Raw genomic sequence first — 20,422 nt, forward strand, 5'->3', positions numbered from 1 at the left:
CTGTAGCAGAAGTATAGGCAGACCCCAGTAATATTTCAGTAGCAAAAGTATAGGCGAACCCCTGAAACATTGGTGTACCAAGAATATAGGCAGACCCCAGTAACATTTCTGTAGCAAAAGTGTAGGCGAACACCTGAAACATTGGTGTACCAAGAATATAGGTGGACCCCAGTAACATTTTAGTAGCAAAAGTATAGGCGGACCACAGTAACATTTTTTGTAGCAAAAGTATAGGCAGACCCCAGTAACATTTTTGTAGCAAAAGTATAGGCAGACCCCAGTAACATTTCTGTTGCAAAAGTACAGGCGGACCCCAGTAACATTCCTGTAGCAGAAGTATAGGCAGACTCCAGTAACATTTCTGTAGCAAGAGTATAGGCAAACTCCTGAAACATTGGTGTACCAAGAGTGTAGGCGAAGGCTGGAAAAATTAGTTAGATAACAGTATAGGCGAGGGCCAGAGAAATTGTTGTACCAAGAGTACAAGTGCACCCCTAAAAAATTGCTCAACCGCGAGGGCAGGTGAACCCCATAAACACTTTTTAAAGATACAGCTCGCTGTTGCTTAATTTGTAACAGAGCCTGGAGGCAGCCCTGTGAAAAAAATTGGTTTCTGTTAAAGTATCAAATTGTAAAAAACTTTTAAGCAGAGCCTTTTGGGCCGCAGAAAATTTGGCAGTTCTGCGTGATGACATGTTGTTTTAGGAGGAGGAGGAGTAGTAATAATATTGACAAAGCTAATTCCCCCTTTTTTTGTGGTGATATAGGATGCTTTTTTCTCCGGTTGTAGCTAGAGATGAGCGAACGTACTCGTCCGAGCTTGATATTCGTGCGAATATTAGGGTGTTCGGGATGCTCGTTACTCGTAACGAGTACCACGCGGTGTTCCGGTTACTTTCAGTTTCCTCTCTGAGACGTTAGCGCGCTTTTCTGGCCAATTGAAAGACAGGGAAGGCATTACAACTTCCCCCTGTGACGTTCAAGCCCTATACCACCCCCCTGCTGTGAGTGGCTGGGGCGATCAGATGTCACCCGAGTATAAAAGTCGGCCCCTCCCGCGGCTCGGCACACATGCCTTGTGAGTTAGCTGAGGGACAGTGGTATCGTGCTGGAGCTGCTGTAGGGAGAGCGTTAGGAGTTAGTGTAGGCTTCAAGAACCCCAACGGTCCTTCTCAGGGCCACATCTAATAGTGTGCAGTACTGTGTTAGCACTGTATTTTTTTTTTTTTTTCAAAATTGGATCTGCAGAGCATTGCGCCCTGCAATAGGGACAGAAGTGGTGGTTAGGCAGGGAGAGTGTTAGCAGTGAGTGTAGGCTTCAAGAACCCCAACGGTCCTTTCTAGGGCCACATCTATCCGTGTGCAGTACTGTCCAGGCTGCTGTTAGCAGTATTGCATTTTTTTTTTTCTTTCTCAAAACCGGCTGTGCAGACCATTGCACCCGGCATTAATACTACAGGGATAGAATTGTGTAGGCAGGGCCAGAAGACATACATTATTCATTGAATAGACGCAGTGTGGCTTGTCCTTTGAAAAACAAGGGAAAAAATTGTATTTCGCCTGCCTCTGACAGTCCTCAGGGCTCTGGGTATGTGTGTGCTGCGTGCAGAACGTTAAAAAAAAATCAGACGCAGCCAGCTACGTTTTACTGCAGGCTTGTGCCAATTTTTTTCCTGCATGGAAAATCCCTGATCTGCTGGAGCCAATAACTTTGCATCACTGCAGTTCTCTGACACATTTGCAGGGCCACAACACAGTTATTAAACTTAGTAGTATTCATTGAATACACGCAGTGTGGCTTGTCCTTTGAAAAACAAGGGAAAAAATTGTATTTCGCCTGCCTCTGACAGTCCTCAGGGCTCTGGGTACGTGTGTGCTGCGTGCAGAACGTTAAAAAAATCAGACGCAGCCAGCTACGTTTTACTGCAGGCTTGCGCCAATTTTTTTCCTGCATGGGAAATCCCTGATCTGCTGGAGCCAATAACTTTGCATCACTGCAGTTCTCTGACACATTTGCAGGGCAACAACACAGTTATTAAACTTAGTAGTATTCATTGAATAGACGCAGTGTGGCTTGTCCTTTGAAAAACAAGGGAAAAAATTGTATTTCGCCTGCCTCTGACAGTCCTCAGGGCTCTGGGTACGTGTGTGCTGCGTGCAGAACATTAAAAAAAATCAGACGCAGCCAGCTACGTTTTACTGCAGGCTTGCGCCAATTTTTTTCCTGCATGGGAAATCCCTGATCTGCTGGAGCCAATAACTTTGCATCATTGCAGTTCTCTGACACATTTGCAGGGCCACAACACAGTTATTAAACTTAGTAGTATTCATTGAATACACGCAGTGTGGCTTGTCCTTTGAAAAACAAGGGAAAAAATTGTATTTTGGCTGCAGGCTTGCGCCACTTTCTTTCCTGCCTGGGAAATCAAATCACTGGTAATACACCATGCTGAGGGGCAGGGGTAGGCCTATAGGACGTGGACGCGGGCGAGGACGCGGAGGCCCAAGTCAGGGTGTGGGCACAGGCCGAGCCAGTGTGGTGGCCAGGGGTAGAGGCAGGGCCAGACCGAATAATCCACCAACTGTTTCCCAAAGCGCCCCCTCGCGCCATGCCACCCTGCACAGGTCAAGGTGCTCTACGGTGTGGCAGTTTTTCACAGATACGCCTGACGACCGACGAACAGTGGTGTGCAACCTTTGTCGCGCCAAGATCAGCTGGGGAGGCACCACCAACAGCATGCGCAGGCATATGATGGCCAAGCACCCCACAAGGTGGGACGATGCCCGTTCACCGCCTCCGGTTTGCACCCCTGCCTCTCCCCCTGTGCCCCAACCTGCCACTGAGATCCAACCCCCCTCTGAGGACACAGGCACTACCGTCTCCTGGCCTGCACCCACACCCTCACCTCCGCTGTCCTCGGCCCCATCCAGCAATGTCTCTCAGCGTAGCGTCCAGACGTCGCTAGCGCCACAGTTTGAGCGCAAGCGCAAGTACGCCGCCACGCACCCGCACGCTCAAGCGTTAAACGTGCACATTGCAAAATTGATCAGCCTAGAGATGCTGCCGTATAGGCTTGTGGAAACGGAGGCTTTCAAAAGCATGATGGCGGCGGCGGCCCCGCGCTACTCAGTTCCCAGTCGCCACTACTTTTCTCGATGTGCCGTCCCAGGCCTGCACGACCACGTCTCCCGCAACATTGTACGCGCCCTCACCAACGCGGTTACTGCCAAGGTCCACTTAACAACAGACACGTGGACAAGCACAGGCGGGCAGGGCCACTATATCTCCCTGACGGCACATTGGGTGTATTTAGTGGAGGCTGGGAGAGAGTCAGAGCCTGGGACCGCTCACGTCCTACTCACCCCCAGAATTGCGGGCCACAGCTCGGTGGTGGTATCTGCGGCGGTGTATGCTTCCTCCACTAAATCACCTTCCTCCTCCTCCTCCTCCAATGCAACCTCTGTCTCGCAATCAAGATGTGTCAGCAGCACGTCGCCAGCAGTCGGTGTAACGCGGCGTGGCAGCACAGCGGTGGGCAAGCGTCAGTAGGCCGTGCTGAATCTACTCAGCTTAGGAGAGAAGAGGCACACGGCCCACGAACTGCTGCAGGGTCTGACAGAGCAGACCGACCGCTGGCTTGCGCCGCTGAGCCTCCAACCGGGCATGGTCGTGTGTGACAACGGCCGTAAGCTGGTGGCGGCTCTGCAGCTCGGCAGCCTCACGCACGTGCCATGCCTGGCCCATGTGTTTAATTTGGTGGTTCAGCGCTTTCTGAAAAGCTACCCCCACTTGTCATACCTGCTCGGAAAGGTGCGCCAGCTCTGCGCACATTTCCGCAAATCCCACACGCACGCTGCCACCCTGCGGACACTGCAACATAGGTTTAATCTGCCAGTGCACCGACTGCTGTGCGACGTGCCCACACAGTGGAACTCTACGCTCCACATGTTGGCCAGACTCTATGAGCAGCGTAGAGCTATAGTGGAATACCAACTCCAACATGCGCGGCGCAGTGTGAGTCAGCCTCCTCAATTATTTACAGAAGAGTGGCCCTGGTTGGCAGCCATCTGCCAGGTCCTTGGAAAATTTGAGGAGTCTACCCAGGTGGTGAGCGGCGATGCTGCAATCATTAGCGTCACCATTCCTCTGCTATGCATCTTGAGAAGTTCCCTGCAAAGCATAAAGGCAGACGCTTTGCGCTCGGAAACAGAGCCGGGGGAAGACAGTATGTCGCTGGATAGTCAGAGCACCCTCCTGTCTATATCTCAGCGCGTTCAGGAGGAGGAGGAGGAGCATGAGGAGGATGTGGAGGAGGGGGAAGAGACAGCTTGGCCCACTGCTGACGGTACCCATGCTGCTTGCCTGTCATCCTTTCAGCGTGTATGGGCTGAGGAGGAGGAAGAGGAGGAGGAGGAGGAGGAGGAGGATCCTGAAAGTGATCTTCCTAGTGAAGACAGCCATGTGTTGCGTACAGGTACCCTGGCACACATGGCTGAATTCATGTTAGGATGCCTTTCTCGTGACCCTCGCGTTACACGCATTCTGGCCACTACGGATTACTGGGTGCACACACTGCTCGACCCACGGTATAAGGAGAGCCTTTGCACTCTCATTCCCGAAGAGGAAAGGGGTTCGAGAATGATGCAATACCACAGGGCGCTGGTGGACAAACTGATGGTAAACTTCCCATCCGACAGCGCTAGTGGCAGAAGGCGCAGTTCCGAGGGCCAGGTAGCAGGGGAGGCGCAGAGATCATGCAGCATGTACAGCGCAGGCAGGGGAACATTCTCCAAGGCCTTTGCCAGCTTTATGGCTCCCCAGCAAGACTGTGTCACCGCTCCCCAGTCACGGCTGAGTCGGCGGGAGCACTGTAAAAGGATGGTGAGGGAGTACGTAGCCGATCGCACGACCGTCCTCCGTGACGCCTCTGCCCCCTACAACTACTGGGTGTCGAAGCTGGACACGTGGCCTGAACTCGCGCTGTATGCCCTGGAGGTGCTTGCTTGTCCTGCGGCTAGCGTCTTGTCAGAGAGTGTGTTTAGTGTGGCTGGGGGAATCATCACGGATAAGCGTACCCACCTGTCAACCGACAGTGCCGACAGGCTTACACTCATCAAGATGAACAAAGCCTGGATTTCCCCAGACTTCTCTTCTGCACCAGCGGACAGCAGCGATACCTAAGCAATACGTATTATGCACCCGCGGATGGAAGCATCGTTCTCTCTCACCATCCAAAACGGGACATTTCTGCTTCATCAATCTGTGTATAATATTCCTCCTCCTCCTCCTCCTGCTCCTCCTCCTGAAACCTCACGTAATCACGCCGAACGGGCAATTTTTCTTAGGGCCACAAGGCTCACTCATATAATTTTTCTAAACAATTTTTATACGTTTCAATGCTCTTAAAAGCGTTGAAACTTTAACTTGAACCAATTTTTCGTTAAACTGGGCTGCCTCCAGGCCTAGTTACCACTTAAGCCACATTAACCAAAGCGATTAATAGGTTTCACCTGCCCTCTTGGTTGGGCATGGGCAATTTTTCTGAGGTACATTAGTACTGTTGGTACACCAATTTTTGTGGGCCCTCGCCTACAGTGTAATCCAATTAATTTTTTGCCCACCTGCATTACAGCTGACGTTACATCAGCTGTGTTGGGCACTGCAATGGGATATATTTATGTACCGCCGGTGGGTTCCAGGGAGCCACCCATGCCGTGGGTCCACACGGAGTTGTAACTACATGTGCCCATTTCTAAAGAGCCCCAGTCTGACTGGGGCATGCAGTGTGGGCCGCAGCCCACTTGCATTAAACATGACATTACCTCAGCTGTGATGGGCAATGCAATGGGATATATTTATGTACCGCCGGTGGCTTCCTGGCACCCACCCATGCTGTGGGTCCACACAGAGTTGTAACTGCATGTGTCCACTTCTAAAGAACCCCAGTCTGACTGGGGCATGCAGTGTGGGCCGAAGCCCACCTGCATTAAAGGGGTTGTCCCGCGGCAGCAAGTGGGTCTATACACTTCTGTATGGCCATAATAATGCACTTTGTAATATACATTGTGCATTAATTATGAGCCATACAGAAGTTATAAAAAGTTTTATACTTACCTGCTCCGTTGCTGGCGTCCTCGTCTCCATGGTGCCGACTAATTTTCGCCCTCCGATGGCCAAATTAGCCGCGCTTGCGCAGTCCGGGTCTTCTGCAGTCTTCTATGGAGCCGCTCGTGCAGAATGCAGGCTCCGTGTAGCTCCGCCCCGTCACGTGCCGATTCCAGCCAATCAGGAGGCTGGAATCGGCAATGGACCGCACAGAAGAGCTGCGGTCCACGGAGACAGAGGATCCCGGCGGCCATCTTCAGCGGTAAGTATTGAAGTCACCGGAGCGCGGGGATTGAGGTAAGCGCTCCGGTAAGCTTTCTTTACCTCCCTGCATCGGGGTTGTCTCGCACGACATTACTACCTCAGCTGTGTTGGGCAATGCAATGGGATATTTTTGTGTATCGCCGGTGGGTTCCAGGGAGCCACCCATGCTGTAGGTGCACACGGAGTTTAACCTACATGTGTCCACTTGTAAAGAACCCCAGTCTGACTGGGGCATGCAGTGTGGGCCGAAGCCCACCTGCATTAAGCACGACATTACTACCTCAGCTGTGTTGGGCAATGCAATGGGATATTTCTATGTACCGCCGGTGGCTTCCTGGCACCTACCCATGCTGTGGGTCCACAGGGAATTATAAATGCATCTGTTTCCACTTGTAAAGAACCCCAGTCTGACTGGGGCATGCAGTGTGGGCCGAAGCCCACCTGCATTAAGCACGACATTACTACCTCAGCTGTGTTGGGCAATGCAATGGGATATTTTTGTGTATCGCCGGTGGGTTCCAGGGAGCCACCCATGCTGTAGGTGCACACGGAGTTTAACCTACATGTGTCCACTTATAAAGAACCCCAGTCTGACTGGGGCATGCAGTGTGGGCCGAAGCCCACCTGCATTAAGCACGACATTACTACCTCAGCTGTGTTGGGCAATGCAATGGGATATTTCTATGTACCGCCGGTGGCTTCCTGGCACCCACCCATGCTGTGGGTCCACAGGGAATTATAAATGCATCTGTTTCCACTTGTAAAGAACCCCAGTCTGACTGGGGCATGCAGTGTGGGCTGAAGCCCACCTGCATTAAGCACGACATTACTACCTCAGCTGTGTTGGGCAATGCAATGGGATATTTTTGTGTATCGCCGGTGGGTTCCAGGGAGCCACCCATGCTGTAGGTACAGGGACTTCACAATAGGGAGTTGTACCTGCCTGTGTCTATGAATTAAAAAGCCCGGTCTGACTGGGGCATGCAGAGACACCTTGACAGAATGAATAGTGTGTGGCACATAGGTTCCCCATTGCTATGCCCACGTGTGCAGCTCCTGATGGCGGTGGCACAGGATTCTATTTCTCATTGCTTCTGTACAGCATTGTGGGCTATCGCCCCGCCCCTTTTAAAGAGGGTCGCTGCCTAGCCGTGCCAACCCTCTGCAGTGTGTGCCTGCGGTTCCTCCTCATGGCAGACGCACTTCTAAATAGACATGAGGGTGGTGTGGCATGAGGGCAGCTGAAGGCTGCGCAGGGACACTTTGGTGTGCGCTGTGGGGGGGAGGGGGGGCGGTTGGGCAGCATGTAACCCAGGAGAAGTGGCAGTGGAGTGTCATGCAGGCAGTGATTGTGCTTTGTTGGAGGTAGTGTGGTGCTTAGCAAAGGTATGCCATGCTAATGAGGGCTTTTCAGAAGTAAAAGTTGTTGGGAGGGGGGGGCCCCACTCTTGCCGCTATTGTGGCTTAATAGTGGGACCTGTGAACTTGAGATGCAGCCCAACATGTAGCCCCTCGCCTGCCCTATCCGTTGCTGTGTCGTTCCCATCACTTTCTTGAATTGCCCAGATTTTCACACAAGGAAACCTTAGCGAGCATCGGCGAAATACAAAAATGCTCGGGTCGCCCATTAACTTCAATGGGGTTCGTTACTCGAAACGAACCCTCGAGCATCGCGAAAAGTTCGTCCCGAGTAACGAGCACCCGAGCATTTTGGTGCTCGCTCATCTCTAGTTGTAGCGAAAAGAATCATTAGGTTCCGCTGCTTTCCGCCGGTGAAGAAAAGAAGTCTGGGGAAATCCAGCCTTTGTTCATCTTTATGAGTGTAAGTATGTGGGCACTGGCAGTTGATGAATACCCCAGCTGCACTAAACACCCTCTCAGACAAGACGTTAGCAGCAGGGCAGGCCAGCACCTCCGGGGCTTACAGCGCAAGGTCATGCCTTGTGTCCATCTTTGACACCCAGTAGTTCTATGGAGCAAAGGCATCACGGAGGATGGTGGTACGATCGGCTACGTACTCCCTCACCCTCTTTTTACAGTGCTCCCTCTGACTCAGCCTTGACTGGGGAGTCGTGACACAGTCTTGCTGGTGAGCCATAAAGCTGGCAAAGGCCCTGGAGAGTGTTCCCCTGCCTGTGCTGGACATGCTGTCTGATCCCCGCTCCTCCCCTTCTTCTTGGCCCTCGGAACTGCGTCTTCTGCCACTAGCACTGTCAGATGTGAACTTTAGCATCACTTTTTCCACCAGGGCCCTGTGGAACTGCATTACTCTCGTACTTTTTCCTCTTCAGAAATGAAAGTGGAAAGGTTCTCCTTATACCGTGGGTCGAGAAGGGTGTACACCCAGTAATCAGTGTTGGCCAGAATGTGTCTAATGCGAGGGTCACGAGAAAAGCAGCCTAACAAGAAGTCAGCCATGTGTGCCAGAGTCCCAGTACGCAACACATCGCTGTCTTCCCTAGGAAAATGACTTTCAGGATCCTCCTCCCCATCCTCCTCCTCTACAGCCCATACACGCTGAGCAGATTAAATGCAAGCAGCATAGGTACCCTCTGCAGTGTGCCCAGCTGTCTCTTCCCCCTCCTCCTCCTCCCCCCCTCCTCCTCCAAAACGCGCTGAGATATAGACATGAGGGTGGTCTGGCTATCAAGCGACATACTGTCATCCTCCTTCTCCTCTTCCAACTGCAAAGCGTTGGCCCTTATGCTTTGGAGCAAACTTCTTAGCAGCAAAGCAGCAGGATGGTAACGCTAATGATTGCCGCTCACCATCTGGATAGACTCCTCAAAGTTTCCAAGGACCTGGCTGATATCTTACATCCATGACCACTCCTCAATAAAGAATTGCGGAGGCTGACTACCACTCCGCTGCCCATGTTGCAGCTGGTATTTCACTATTGCTCTACACTGCTCATACAGCCTGGCCAACATGTGCAACGTAGAATTCCAGTGTGTCGGCACGTCACACAGCAGTCCGTGCTCTGGCAGCTGAACTGACATTGCAGGGTCCTCAGGGTGGCAGCGTCCGTGGTGGACTTGCGGAAATGTGCGCAGACCTGGTGCACCTTGCCGAGCAGGTCAGACAAGTGGGGGTAGTTTTTCAGAAACCGCTGAACTATTAGTTTGAAGATGGGGCCCAGGCATGGCCCATGTGTGAGGCTGCCGAGCTGCAGAGCCGCCATCAGGTTAGGGCCGTTGTCACACACGACCATGCCCGGTTGGAGACTCAGCGGCGAAAGCCAGAGGTCGGTCTGCTCTGTCAGACCCTGCAACAGCTCGGGGGCAGTGTGCCTCGTCACCTAAGCTGATTAGTTTCAGCACGGCTTCCTGATGCTTGCCCACCGCTGTGCTGCCGACTGCTGGCGACGTGCTCACACTTCTTAATTGAGAGGTAGACGTGGCGGAGGAGGAGGAGGGGAGGGTTTGGAGAAGGTGGCACAAAATGCCGCAGATACCAGCACCGAGGTAGGACCTGCTATTCTGGGTGTGGGTAGGACGTGAGCAGTCACAGGCTCTGACTCGGTCCCAGCCTCCACCAAGTTCACCCATTGTGCAGTCAGGAAGATATAGTGGCCCTGCCCGCCAGTACTTTTCCACGTGTCCGTGGTTAAGTGGACCTTCCCAGTAACCACGTTGATGAGGGCATGATTTATGTTGCGGGAGACGTGCTGGTGTAGGGCTGGGCCGTCACACCGGGAAAAATAGTGACGACTGGGGACCGAGTAGCTTTCATGTTTTTGAAAGCCTCCATTTCCACAAGCCTGTACGGCAGCATCACCAGGCTGATTAATTTGGGAATGTGCACGTTAAAGCATGTGCGTGCGGGTGGGTGGCAGCGTATTTGCGCTTCCACTCCAACGCTTGTGTTAGCGACACTTGAATGCTGCACTGAGAGACATTGCTGGATGGAGTGGAGGACGGTGGAGGTGAGGGTGTGGGTGCAGGTCGGGAGGCGCTCGTGCCTGTGTCCTGGGAGGGGGATTGGATCAGTGTGGCAGGCTAAGGCACAGGGGAAGAGGCAGTGGTGTGACCCAGAGGCGGTGAATGGCCTTTGTCCCACCTTGTGGGGTGCATGGCCATCATATGCCTGCGCATGCTGGTGGTGGTGAGGCTGATATTGGAGCTCCCCGGCTGATTTTGGTGCGACACAGGTTGCACACCACTGTTCGTCGGTCATCCGCGCTCTCACTAAAAAACACCCACACCTTTGAACACCTAGCCCTCTGCACGGAGGCTTGCCGCGAGGGGACGCTGTGGGAAACAGTTGGGAGATTCTTGGCTCTGGCCCTGTCTCTACCCCTGGCCACTCCACTGCCTCTTCCCACCTGTCCTGCTGCTGCACTCACCTCCCCCTCTGAAGCCCTGTACTCTGTGGGCTTTGTAAACCAGGTGGGGTTAGTCACCTCATCGTCCAGCAGCTCTTCCTCTGAATCCTCTGTGCGCTCCTCCCTCGGACTTACTGCCCTTACTACTACCTCACTGACAGACATCATCCTATGTCTCATCATCCTCATCCACAAAAAGCTCTTGAGACAGTTGCCGGAAGTCCCCAGCCTCATCACCCAGACTCCAGGGACTTTCTAAAAGTTTGGCATCGGTCACGAAAAACTCCTCAGGTGACAGAGGAACCAGTTTTTCCCACTCATGGCAGGGACCCGGGAACAGTTCCTGGGAGTCTGCCTGCTCTGAATATGTCTTTTCATGGAGTGAGGAGGCTGGGAGGAAGGAGGAGCAGCAGCCAGAGGATTTAGAGTTGCAGTCTCTAGGCCCGGAGTAGTAGACTGCATAGAAGACTGGGTGGTCAAATACATTTCTGGACGCATTTTCTGCCATCCACGACAGGACCTGCTCACACTGCTCTGTTTGTAATAAAGGTCTACTACGCGGACCTGTAAATTGTGATATGAAGCTGGGGACCCCAGAAACTTGTCTCTCTCCTAATCCCGCAGCAGCAGGCTGTAATTCACCGCGCCCAGGTACTCGGCCTGTGCCCACACCCTCACTTGGACGTCCGTGTCCATGTCCTAGACGTTTACCCCTACTCCTCATCATGGTGGATTAAGAATAAAGCAGGGCCCAAATAAATTACTCCACTGTAAAGCACTGACAACTGTGGCTTAATTCACCGCACACAGAGACTTGTAGATAGCGGAGGCTCTATGCTGTGATTTGAAAAAATTAACCTGCTGTCTTGTGCTGATACCTAGGGGTAATTTACCGCTCGCAGAGACTTGTAGATAATGGAGGCTGTGTGGAGTGGGAGAAGACTCTAAAGCCAGTGGATAGTGCGGGTAACTGCGGCTATCTCAACCCCACCAAGGAAAGGGTATTGTGAGGCGCTCTGCACAGCGGCAGAGCTGAAATATTTTGCAGTGACCCAGGAAATATTACAGTACTGTTTAGCGGTGAGACCTCTGTCTAATGCACTGCAGACACAGAACGGTATAACTGAAGTCATTTGCAGTAGGCTAGGAAATATTAGAGAGCAATTTTATGGTGAGAGCTGGTTGTACAGCACTGCAGGCTTATAACTCAATTACTGAAAGGCTGGGAACTGACCTAGATGCGTAATACGAAAATTGATGCACTACTACTCCCAGCCAGCCACAACTATAATGCACACGGTCAGATGTAGCCCTAAGAAGGACCGTTGGGGTTCTTGAAGACAGGATTCTACTCAAACACTTTCCCTATATAAGCAGCTCTTTCCCTAAGCTCTGCATAATACACTGCAGACTGAAAACGCTTTAGTTGAAATGGCCTGCACAGCCCGAAATGCTTAAAAAAAAAAATTGGTGCACTACTGCTCCCAGCCAGCCACAACAGTAATGCACACTATGAAGAGTAGCCCTAAGAAGGACCGTTGGGGTTCTTGAAGACGGGATTCTACTCTAACATTTTCCCTATATCAGCAGCAGCACTTTCCCTAACCTCTGCCAGCATGTGTCTGAGGCGAGCCGTGGGCGGGACCAGTTTAAGTTCTCGGCGGTCACCTGATCGGCCCAGCCACTCACTACTGTGGGGGCGGGAGAGGGCTGGCACGTTACAGCAGCTAGTGGTAATGCCTTCCCCGCATGTCTATTGGCTAGAAAATGGCGCTAAACATGCGGGGAAGGAAATGCAATTGACTCGAGTACCGCGTGGTGTTCAACTCGAGTAACAAGCATCTCGAGTACCCTAATGCTCGAACGAGCATCAAGCTTGGACGAGTGTGCTCACTTATCTCTTACCAGTACCTTTCTCATATCTAAGAGATAGAAAGATATGAGATAGAAAGACAGATAGATGGGAGAGACAGGTAGATAAATAAGAGAGATAGACAGACAGACAGATTGATGAAAATGGCAGATAGATGAGGGAGACAGATAAATAGATGAGAGACAGATAGATGAGAGAGACCAGCAGGCATGGAGATGCTGCCCACTCTGCAGGAGCGCAGGGAGATTACATCAGCAGCAGCTTCCGTGCCATGTGTGTGTCTGCCTGTCTTTCTCCTCCTCCACCCTCCTTTCTTGTCTTCTTTTTTGCCGCACATACAGTGCATTACTGGCTTCTCTGCTGCAGCCGCTAATGCACTCTATGTACATTTGTATATGGTGGAGGGTGGCCTCTGGGCACCTTCAGCTCAGGGACTGGTACACCATTGCGAACACGGACGGTACGCCAGTGCTCCACATATCTGAACATCTGGCCTTCAAATGATCCATATTCTTCACCACTACTGTAAATCTCAAAACCCCTGAAAGGGAAACCCAAGAGACATATAACAAAAATAAAATGGTGAGGAAGAGAGGGAGAAAAAAATCACAGACCACTAGCTCCAGAGTGAATCCCATCCTCCCTTTAAATATCAAATTGGGATCCCTAGCTCAGGACTGGTTAAGTAACAGTAACCAAGTAACAACTCATTTTCCTTCCTTCTTGTATTTACTCCATTTGGCCGAGCTTTGCCTGTCTATGCTCTCATGGTTTATACACACTCTTTATTATTATTATTATTTTTTGTTTAAAGCACCGTTGCATCCAGTGAGCTGAAATATCTAAGAGCAGATGTTTCTACTTCCTACACATTTAATATCTATATACAATTGCATAAATGTTATATATACTAACCACAAAAATGGCAAGGTTCTTGAGGTATACTTTGATCAAAACATGTAGACACATCTGCCACATCCTGGTGATCTAATTTGGTAGTACAATACCTAATTCTAACCTCTCTTTAGCCTAAGCCTCCAAATGGATTCAGGGAAAGTAGGATATCAGGCACTATACTATAATTAAAAGCTTTAGCGTAGAGGGGTGGATAGTCTACACAACAGAAGTGCACTGAGAACCCTACAATTTTATGTAGTTAGTATACATGAGTGTTTTTTTCAGATATTAAATTTGTATGAATTCTGAAGCGTGTGTGTTTTACTGCTGTATTTGTTGCAGCCATGGCTTGCGTTACATTTAAAGGGAACCTGTTACCTTCGAACAGCACCAAAACTAAGTGATAGTGCTGTTCGGTGAGGTGATGGGGAGCCAGGGATATCATTTTTATACTGATCTGCTCTCCAATTCCCATGGTGTTCACTGGTGAAGTTTGCGTGCGGTCTTAAATCAGACTCTTTTCAGACAGTAAGGTATGCACTCACTCATAGACTTCTATGGGAGTGCCCCTGCATGGCAGTATGAAGAAAAGTCATATTCAGACCTTTCATAGACTGTGTCAGTGGATAATGAAGGGGAGCAGGTGAGTATAAAAATTACATCCTCCAACTCCCTGTAACTTTCTGTAACTTAGTTTATGGTGCTCTTCAGCAGTGAGAAAGTTCACTTATTTGTAGGAAGTGCTGACTGAATCTGTTTTTGTTGCTTTTGTGATGCCCTACATCCACTCATCTTTCCCAGGCATATTATTTACAGTATATAGTCTGGTATCCTACTTTCCCTGAGTTCATTTGGATGCTTAGACCCAAACAGAGGTGTTTTTCCGTAAAGTACCTGTCTGAAAGCAATGGTGACCTGGACATAACTGACAGATGATCCCACTGATGTGCAAAGAACCTTGCATTTTAATGTGAATATATGTCATGCAATTGTATTCAGATATTAGATGCATAAAAGTACTGAAGTGTACCAAGTGTTTTTGCTACTGCTTTGCTGAAGCCATGGCTAACATGCACCTTCACATTTATGTGTAAGAAGAGCTCACTGCTCATACATGATGTGATGCTTTTGGGATTATAACTAAATTGATCACCATCTGTCTGGGCAAGACAGTTGGTTTGCACACATACAAATTGCACTCTAAGACATCGCATTCTGATGCAAACTGGCCACACCAGCTTTTATTGAGATTCTTTACAGAAATTCGCAATGTAGTTCATACATTATAACGCAAAATAAACCTAGGTCATCAAGCTACTAGCTAAACAGTGTCACTCATAACTTCAATCAGCTGTTGGCCGTTACCAACTCTTCTTATAGTGGAGACCTGTTTCCATTGTAGAAGCCGCCTTTTGACACCATGACGCACGATACCATTGACATCACATTATGCATTCTATATTTATCCCAGGTCACTCTCTGGATAGGAACACCTCCTATCTATGCTTACAACATTAGATATCTTACTGCTGCCATAACACAGCTGCTTAGTCCTTCAGACCACAACCAACCTGTAACCTTCAGCAGTCTGATCTTCAGGACCTTGCAGTCCACCATCTTCTAGCCCCCAGTTATGGTTGCCACCCGGCCGGTGATTCACCGGCCTGGTTGTTATTTTTCCTGCCAGGCCGGTGCCATTTTTTTTACCAGCCCTATTACAGGCCAGTACTTTGATCAGGCTGCCGTGTCCCCCGCGGGGAAGAAGAACACATCTGCTACATGCGGCAGATGTTTTCTTCATCCCCGCGGGGAATAAAGAATTCCCTACCGCAGCTGTCACAGATGACAGCTGCAGTAGAGGATCCAGCTGCCAACACCCCTTAATTGTTTTTCAAGGAAGAGCTTTCAATATAAACCCTTCCCTGAAAAACAACCCAAACTGGTGTTAAAAAAAAAAAAAAAAAATCATACTCCCCTTTCTTCAGCTGCCGGAGCTCAGTCGTATCCTGTCTCCCACTGTACCCGGCTGCACTGAAGTTCTTTCAGCAGGCGGGGACTTAAACTGAGTTTTTTTTTTACACCCGTTTGGGTTGTTTTTCAGAGAAGGGTTTATATTTAAAGCCATTCCTTGAAAAACAATTAAGGGGTGCCGGTAGCTGGATCCTCTACCGCAGCTGTCATCTGTGACAGAGGGCCACTGTGGGATGTCACCATTACTACAGTTGTCACTGTGGGATGTCACCATTACTACAGGGAGCCACTATGGGGTGTCACTATTAATACTGGGGTCACTGTGGTATGTCACTATTAACACTGGGGCCGCTGTGGAATGCCACTATCACTACAGGGGCTGCTGTTGGGTGTCACTATTAACACTAGGGCTGGTCTGTGGAGTGTCACTATTAATGATGGGGCCGCTCTGTGGGGTGTCACATGTTCCTGCGTGTAGATTGTATTTGATGCGAGCATCTGCAGACTGCAGCATGTTCTCGCGAGTAGATGACCTGTGGTCAGTAATCTGCATCTGCGTGTAGATTGTATGTGAGTGTCTGCAGCGTGTTCTCGCAAGTAGATGACGTTTAGTGTGATTCACACTAAACATCATCTACTCGTGAGAATGCGCTGGCCTAGATCCCGCACATGCGCACAGCTGCTGAATTAGATACAGGAGATAAAGGGAAAAAAACTGCTGTGATAAGCCAGACCTCCAGACATGCCCCTTTTTACCATGGCCAGTATTTTTTCAGGACAAAGGTGGCAACTCTACCCCCTGTTGTTAGGGCCTTTTGGTTTTTCACCTTTGCCTCCCAACATTAGGGTCTTTTGTATCCGGCATGAACTATTCTCAGTCCATGGCAGCCATCCTATACACTTATCATGGCCACTCTCCATCAGCAGTGGCTGCCACCATGACTGCTGTCTCTGTTATGCTGGCCTTTCATATTGCTGATGTTGCCCTCTTTCACAGTCCTGGAGCCTTTTCCTATGTACTGGCAAGCAGCACACATGGTTCTGCTGATAATATCTCTGCTTCTCACTCCCTAAAGGGCTGCTTTTCCCAATCCTTATATACAGGTTTCCTTACTGCCCCCAAGACTTTCCTGAGCCTTCTGGCTTGTCCTGGATGGGGAGATGGAACCTTTTTCACACACCAATCCTACCAATGGGCTATCCTCCTGGGGAATGATGTGCTAGCCAGGTCACTACATGTATCATAGAGGGGGTAGATCTCCTCCCAGTAGCTCTGCACTGGGCTTCACAATCATGGCACAAAGTGCTTCTGTTAACTCTTTCCCTACCTCTGGTCTGGCAGAGACATTGGAGTGATAAACCAGTGTTTCCTCCATCTATCCTGCCCTTCTCCTCCCTAGATGTGGTTTCTGGCTGGCAGAAGGGCTCTCCCTTCTCGCCCTTCCAGCTGAGTCTTGAACCAGAGCATATGGGACTTAACTGCAGAATTTGTCTGCATTATAGGAGCAGAGGGGTGCAAGGCACCGCTCAACCTCTTACATCACCAACACACTACTACCCTGGGCACTTTTCCATAATACGTATGAATGCACACTACTCACTATACACACAATTAAAATCTGACATCAAGTAATGCAGCACAACAACTGTGGAAGACTATTGTTCAAAAATATTGGTGTTTCTTAAGGAATAATAGCACTTCCTCTGTCTTTCTACAAGTCCGGAATGAACATAATAAAGCAAAAACAGCAAGGTGGTCTAAATTTGGAGAGCGATGACTATGGATCTTTTGAATAAGAGCCAGAAAAGTTGGCTTGAAAGGTGTAAGATGGTCCCCCTTGTTTTTAGAGTTTATTCCTCCATTCTTTTTAACTTGATGTAATAAAAGTTATTTTTTAATCTAAACTGTTTTTCTTAGAGTGTTGGAGAACGCTCATACAATTTTTGAGAAGTATGAAACAATACAAATCAGCAACAGTATCTATATTTGGGCTCCTGACTCTCATAAAACTTTACCATAGACAGAAGGAATTATACATCATATATCATATTTACTATTTATAGCATTTCTAGATATTACACTAAAATCTTGGAGCATAAGTGTCTAAAATAATCCATAGAGTTACCATCTCAATCGGAGTAAGTGCTTGACAGTAGTCTAGAGGAACACCCAAGCCAAATACCATGTAACTTGTTCAGTAGCTTTCTATTTCCACATATCAACGTTAGTAAGAAAACAGCATGGCAAATTGTAAATGTGAAGAAATGAATCTCTTCCTTTAGTAGCTGACCGTAATCGTGTACTGCAAAGACCACTAAAACAAAATACAGAATATTTAAAACAAGTAAGGATATAAGAGTCTTCACCGCAGTGACATGAGCTTCAGCAGTCTCAGCTCTAAAATTAATAGCATTATGTTGCATTCGATAGATGTGTCTGTATAGAGATACAACTGCGAGCAGAAGTGATATAACAAATATTAAAAAACAAAGAGAAGTAAATACAAAATACAATTTTAAGGAAATAAAAGTTTTCAGAGGTGAATAACTAACATTAGTAGAATTTAATAATTCTCTTTGCAGATCCTGTGCAGCTGGACCACTTATAAGTAAAGAAGCAAGAACAGATAGAAGGAGGATCCAAGGGAACATCTGGGGAAATGTACGCTGAATATAGATGTAGAGATTTTGGTTGATGTTAACAATCTTCAGGCAGAAGTGAATGGCGAGCCATGCAGAGAATAGTGAAACACAGGAAATTAGAGACAGATAAGTGAAATTAAAGCTCAACTTTACAAAACTGTTAGTTACATTGAGCCCATAGGTCAGTGTAAAGCATCTGAAGCTTATTTGATAAATTCTGTGAAAAAGGACAAATATCCCAAGTCCTGAGATTATTTGGTCAGTTATTTCAAGTCTTTTGTTCTTCCTCCAATCCAAAATATTCACAATTAGTATGAACATGCATCCAGGAAAAAAAATCAATAGAGAAATAACGTCTGTAACATGTAGAATATTATCCCAAGTACTGGTCATATTTGTATCTGTAAGAAGCTGTGGACACTATAGTAGGGCAGTGCTTGTTCTGTATGAGGAGCTTCTTTCAGAAACATGTTATTATGGAAAAAATACAAAATGTGCTTTGATAACTGGCAAACTGAAAACCAACTGAAGATATTAAATGTCCTGCTTTTTGCAAATATTTTCTATTTTCAAATTATTTGATGGAAATTAGAAATTGTAAGCTTTTATTATTTGCAAACAAACCTCAAGGTCAATCCTATCATATTCCTCTGCAATCAAATACATTCTATCGCACAAGATGCTTGCTCATAGCAATGAAAATCTCATTCTGCACATAACTGACAGTCATCTGAACCACAGTAGTAATAAAAAAAAGACCGAATACACCCCATCAAAGCCTCATGTATACTCACCAATTATTGCCATGATTTGTTCTTTTTTTCAGTGATCATAACAATGTTAGTGAAGGAGAACAAAATCATAGATTACCTTTAGGTACATTTCACTTGAGACAGAGTTAGTCCACATGGGGTTTGAACTCCTCACCTTTTAAAATCTGCGCATCTTTACTTCAAAACTGCAAGATTAAATTCCACAGAGGAAGAGCTTTCTGCTCCGAAATTCAGGATGACTTGCAAAATTGTTATAGCAGATTTCTAACATGCAGGAGATATAATTCCACAATAAAAGTCCGCGCAAAAAAACACAATAAATTCCACAAGATGTTCCACAGGATGCATACTAAAGTTTTTTTTTTTAAACAATCTCTTTTATTTGTTTTTCACGATATAGAAGATACATTTTACATTTGTATTACAAACAATATTGGTTGTTCAAAGTTAGAAATCAGCAATAATTCAATAAGAATTGGCCACGCAGGGCCTTGCATAGCAAAATTATGAAGCCTCATAACACAAAGAACATGCATATTGATATTGGTGCATAGCAGGGTAGCAGGTTGTTTGTAAACTTGGAATGGGTGAATGATTGTGAACTTAAGTTGAAACGTTAACTTTTAAAGCATTAAAGAAACTACGAGATGATAAGTTTTGTGTTGAAAATTGAGAATTGTGTCGATGAGCCAGGGTGAGTTTCGGCGATGGTAAGGGTTAAAGTGAGAAGTAAAGTGAGAGGTCAGATCTTATTGAGGCGCGGTGAAATAATGGGTCCAGGGGTTCCCGACTGAAAGGAAACTCTCTCTGCTTGCTGTTTCCCATGCTATTAGTTCTTCGAATCTGTAGATCTGGGAGACTTTGTCTCTCCAGAGGTCCAGAGTGGGGGTTGCTTTTTCCCTCCAAAGGAGTGGGATGATAAGTTTAGCTGCCGACAAGAGTATTGTCGGGAGGTGCTTTTTCGATGGCGTGAACTGCGGGGTGGGCTTCCATAAGAGGACCTCTTCTGGGGTGAAAGTGTATGACGTTTTGCATATTTTATTTATTTGTTTGGTGATTTCCTCCCAGAAGGGTTTTATCGCGGGGCATTGCCACCAAATATGTAGAATAGAGCCCCTGCCGGCGTCACACCTCCAACAGCTATTATTTGGCGAGAGGTTTGCTTTGTATAGATAGTCAGGTGTTTTGTACCATCTGGTTAGGATTTTAAACGAGTTTTCCTGAATCCGGACGCATCTGGAGAATCCATGTGAATTGCTGAGGATTTTCTGGGTCTCTTTCTTGTTTAGGGAAATTTTTAGCTCGTTTTCCCATTCTCTAATATACCAGGGTTTTTCTGGGGCTTGGTTGAGGAGTAGGTTCTTATACAAGAGAGACATGTTTTTCTTTGGAAGTGGTATTAAGGATAGATAAGTCTCATACCAGAGTGGGTCTCTTGTTCTATTGCCAAAGATTGTTTGAAATCTTTTGATAGAGTTGTATAGGTCTAGGTTCTCTATGAAACTGACTGGTTTGTCTGGAATTAATTTTTGGATTTGAGATGGATTAGTAAGACGACAATTTTTTAATAT

The 20,422-nt window shown here is 47.9% G+C and overlaps 1 protein-coding gene across 1 annotated transcript in view; it reads left to right on the plus strand.

Moving 5' to 3' along the window:
• Window positions 1-18,203, plus strand: part of LOC136631583 (embryonic protein UVS.2-like) — a 167,935-nt gene extending 149,732 nt beyond the window's left edge. Inside the window, exon 13 of the mRNA XM_066605867.1 lies at window positions 18,019-18,203. Within this exon, the coding sequence (XP_066461964.1) occupies window positions 18,019-18,044 (26 nt within the window). The 3' untranslated portion in view covers window positions 18,045-18,203. The remainder of the gene's footprint in view (window positions 1-18,018) is intronic.
• The last annotated feature ends 2,219 nt before the right edge of the window (window positions 18,204-20,422 follow it).

The sequence above is a fragment of the Eleutherodactylus coqui genome, chromosome 6, assembly GCF_035609145.1.
Source record: "Eleutherodactylus coqui strain aEleCoq1 chromosome 6, aEleCoq1.hap1, whole genome shotgun sequence".
NCBI lineage: Eukaryota > Metazoa > Chordata > Amphibia > Anura > Eleutherodactylidae > Eleutherodactylus > Eleutherodactylus coqui.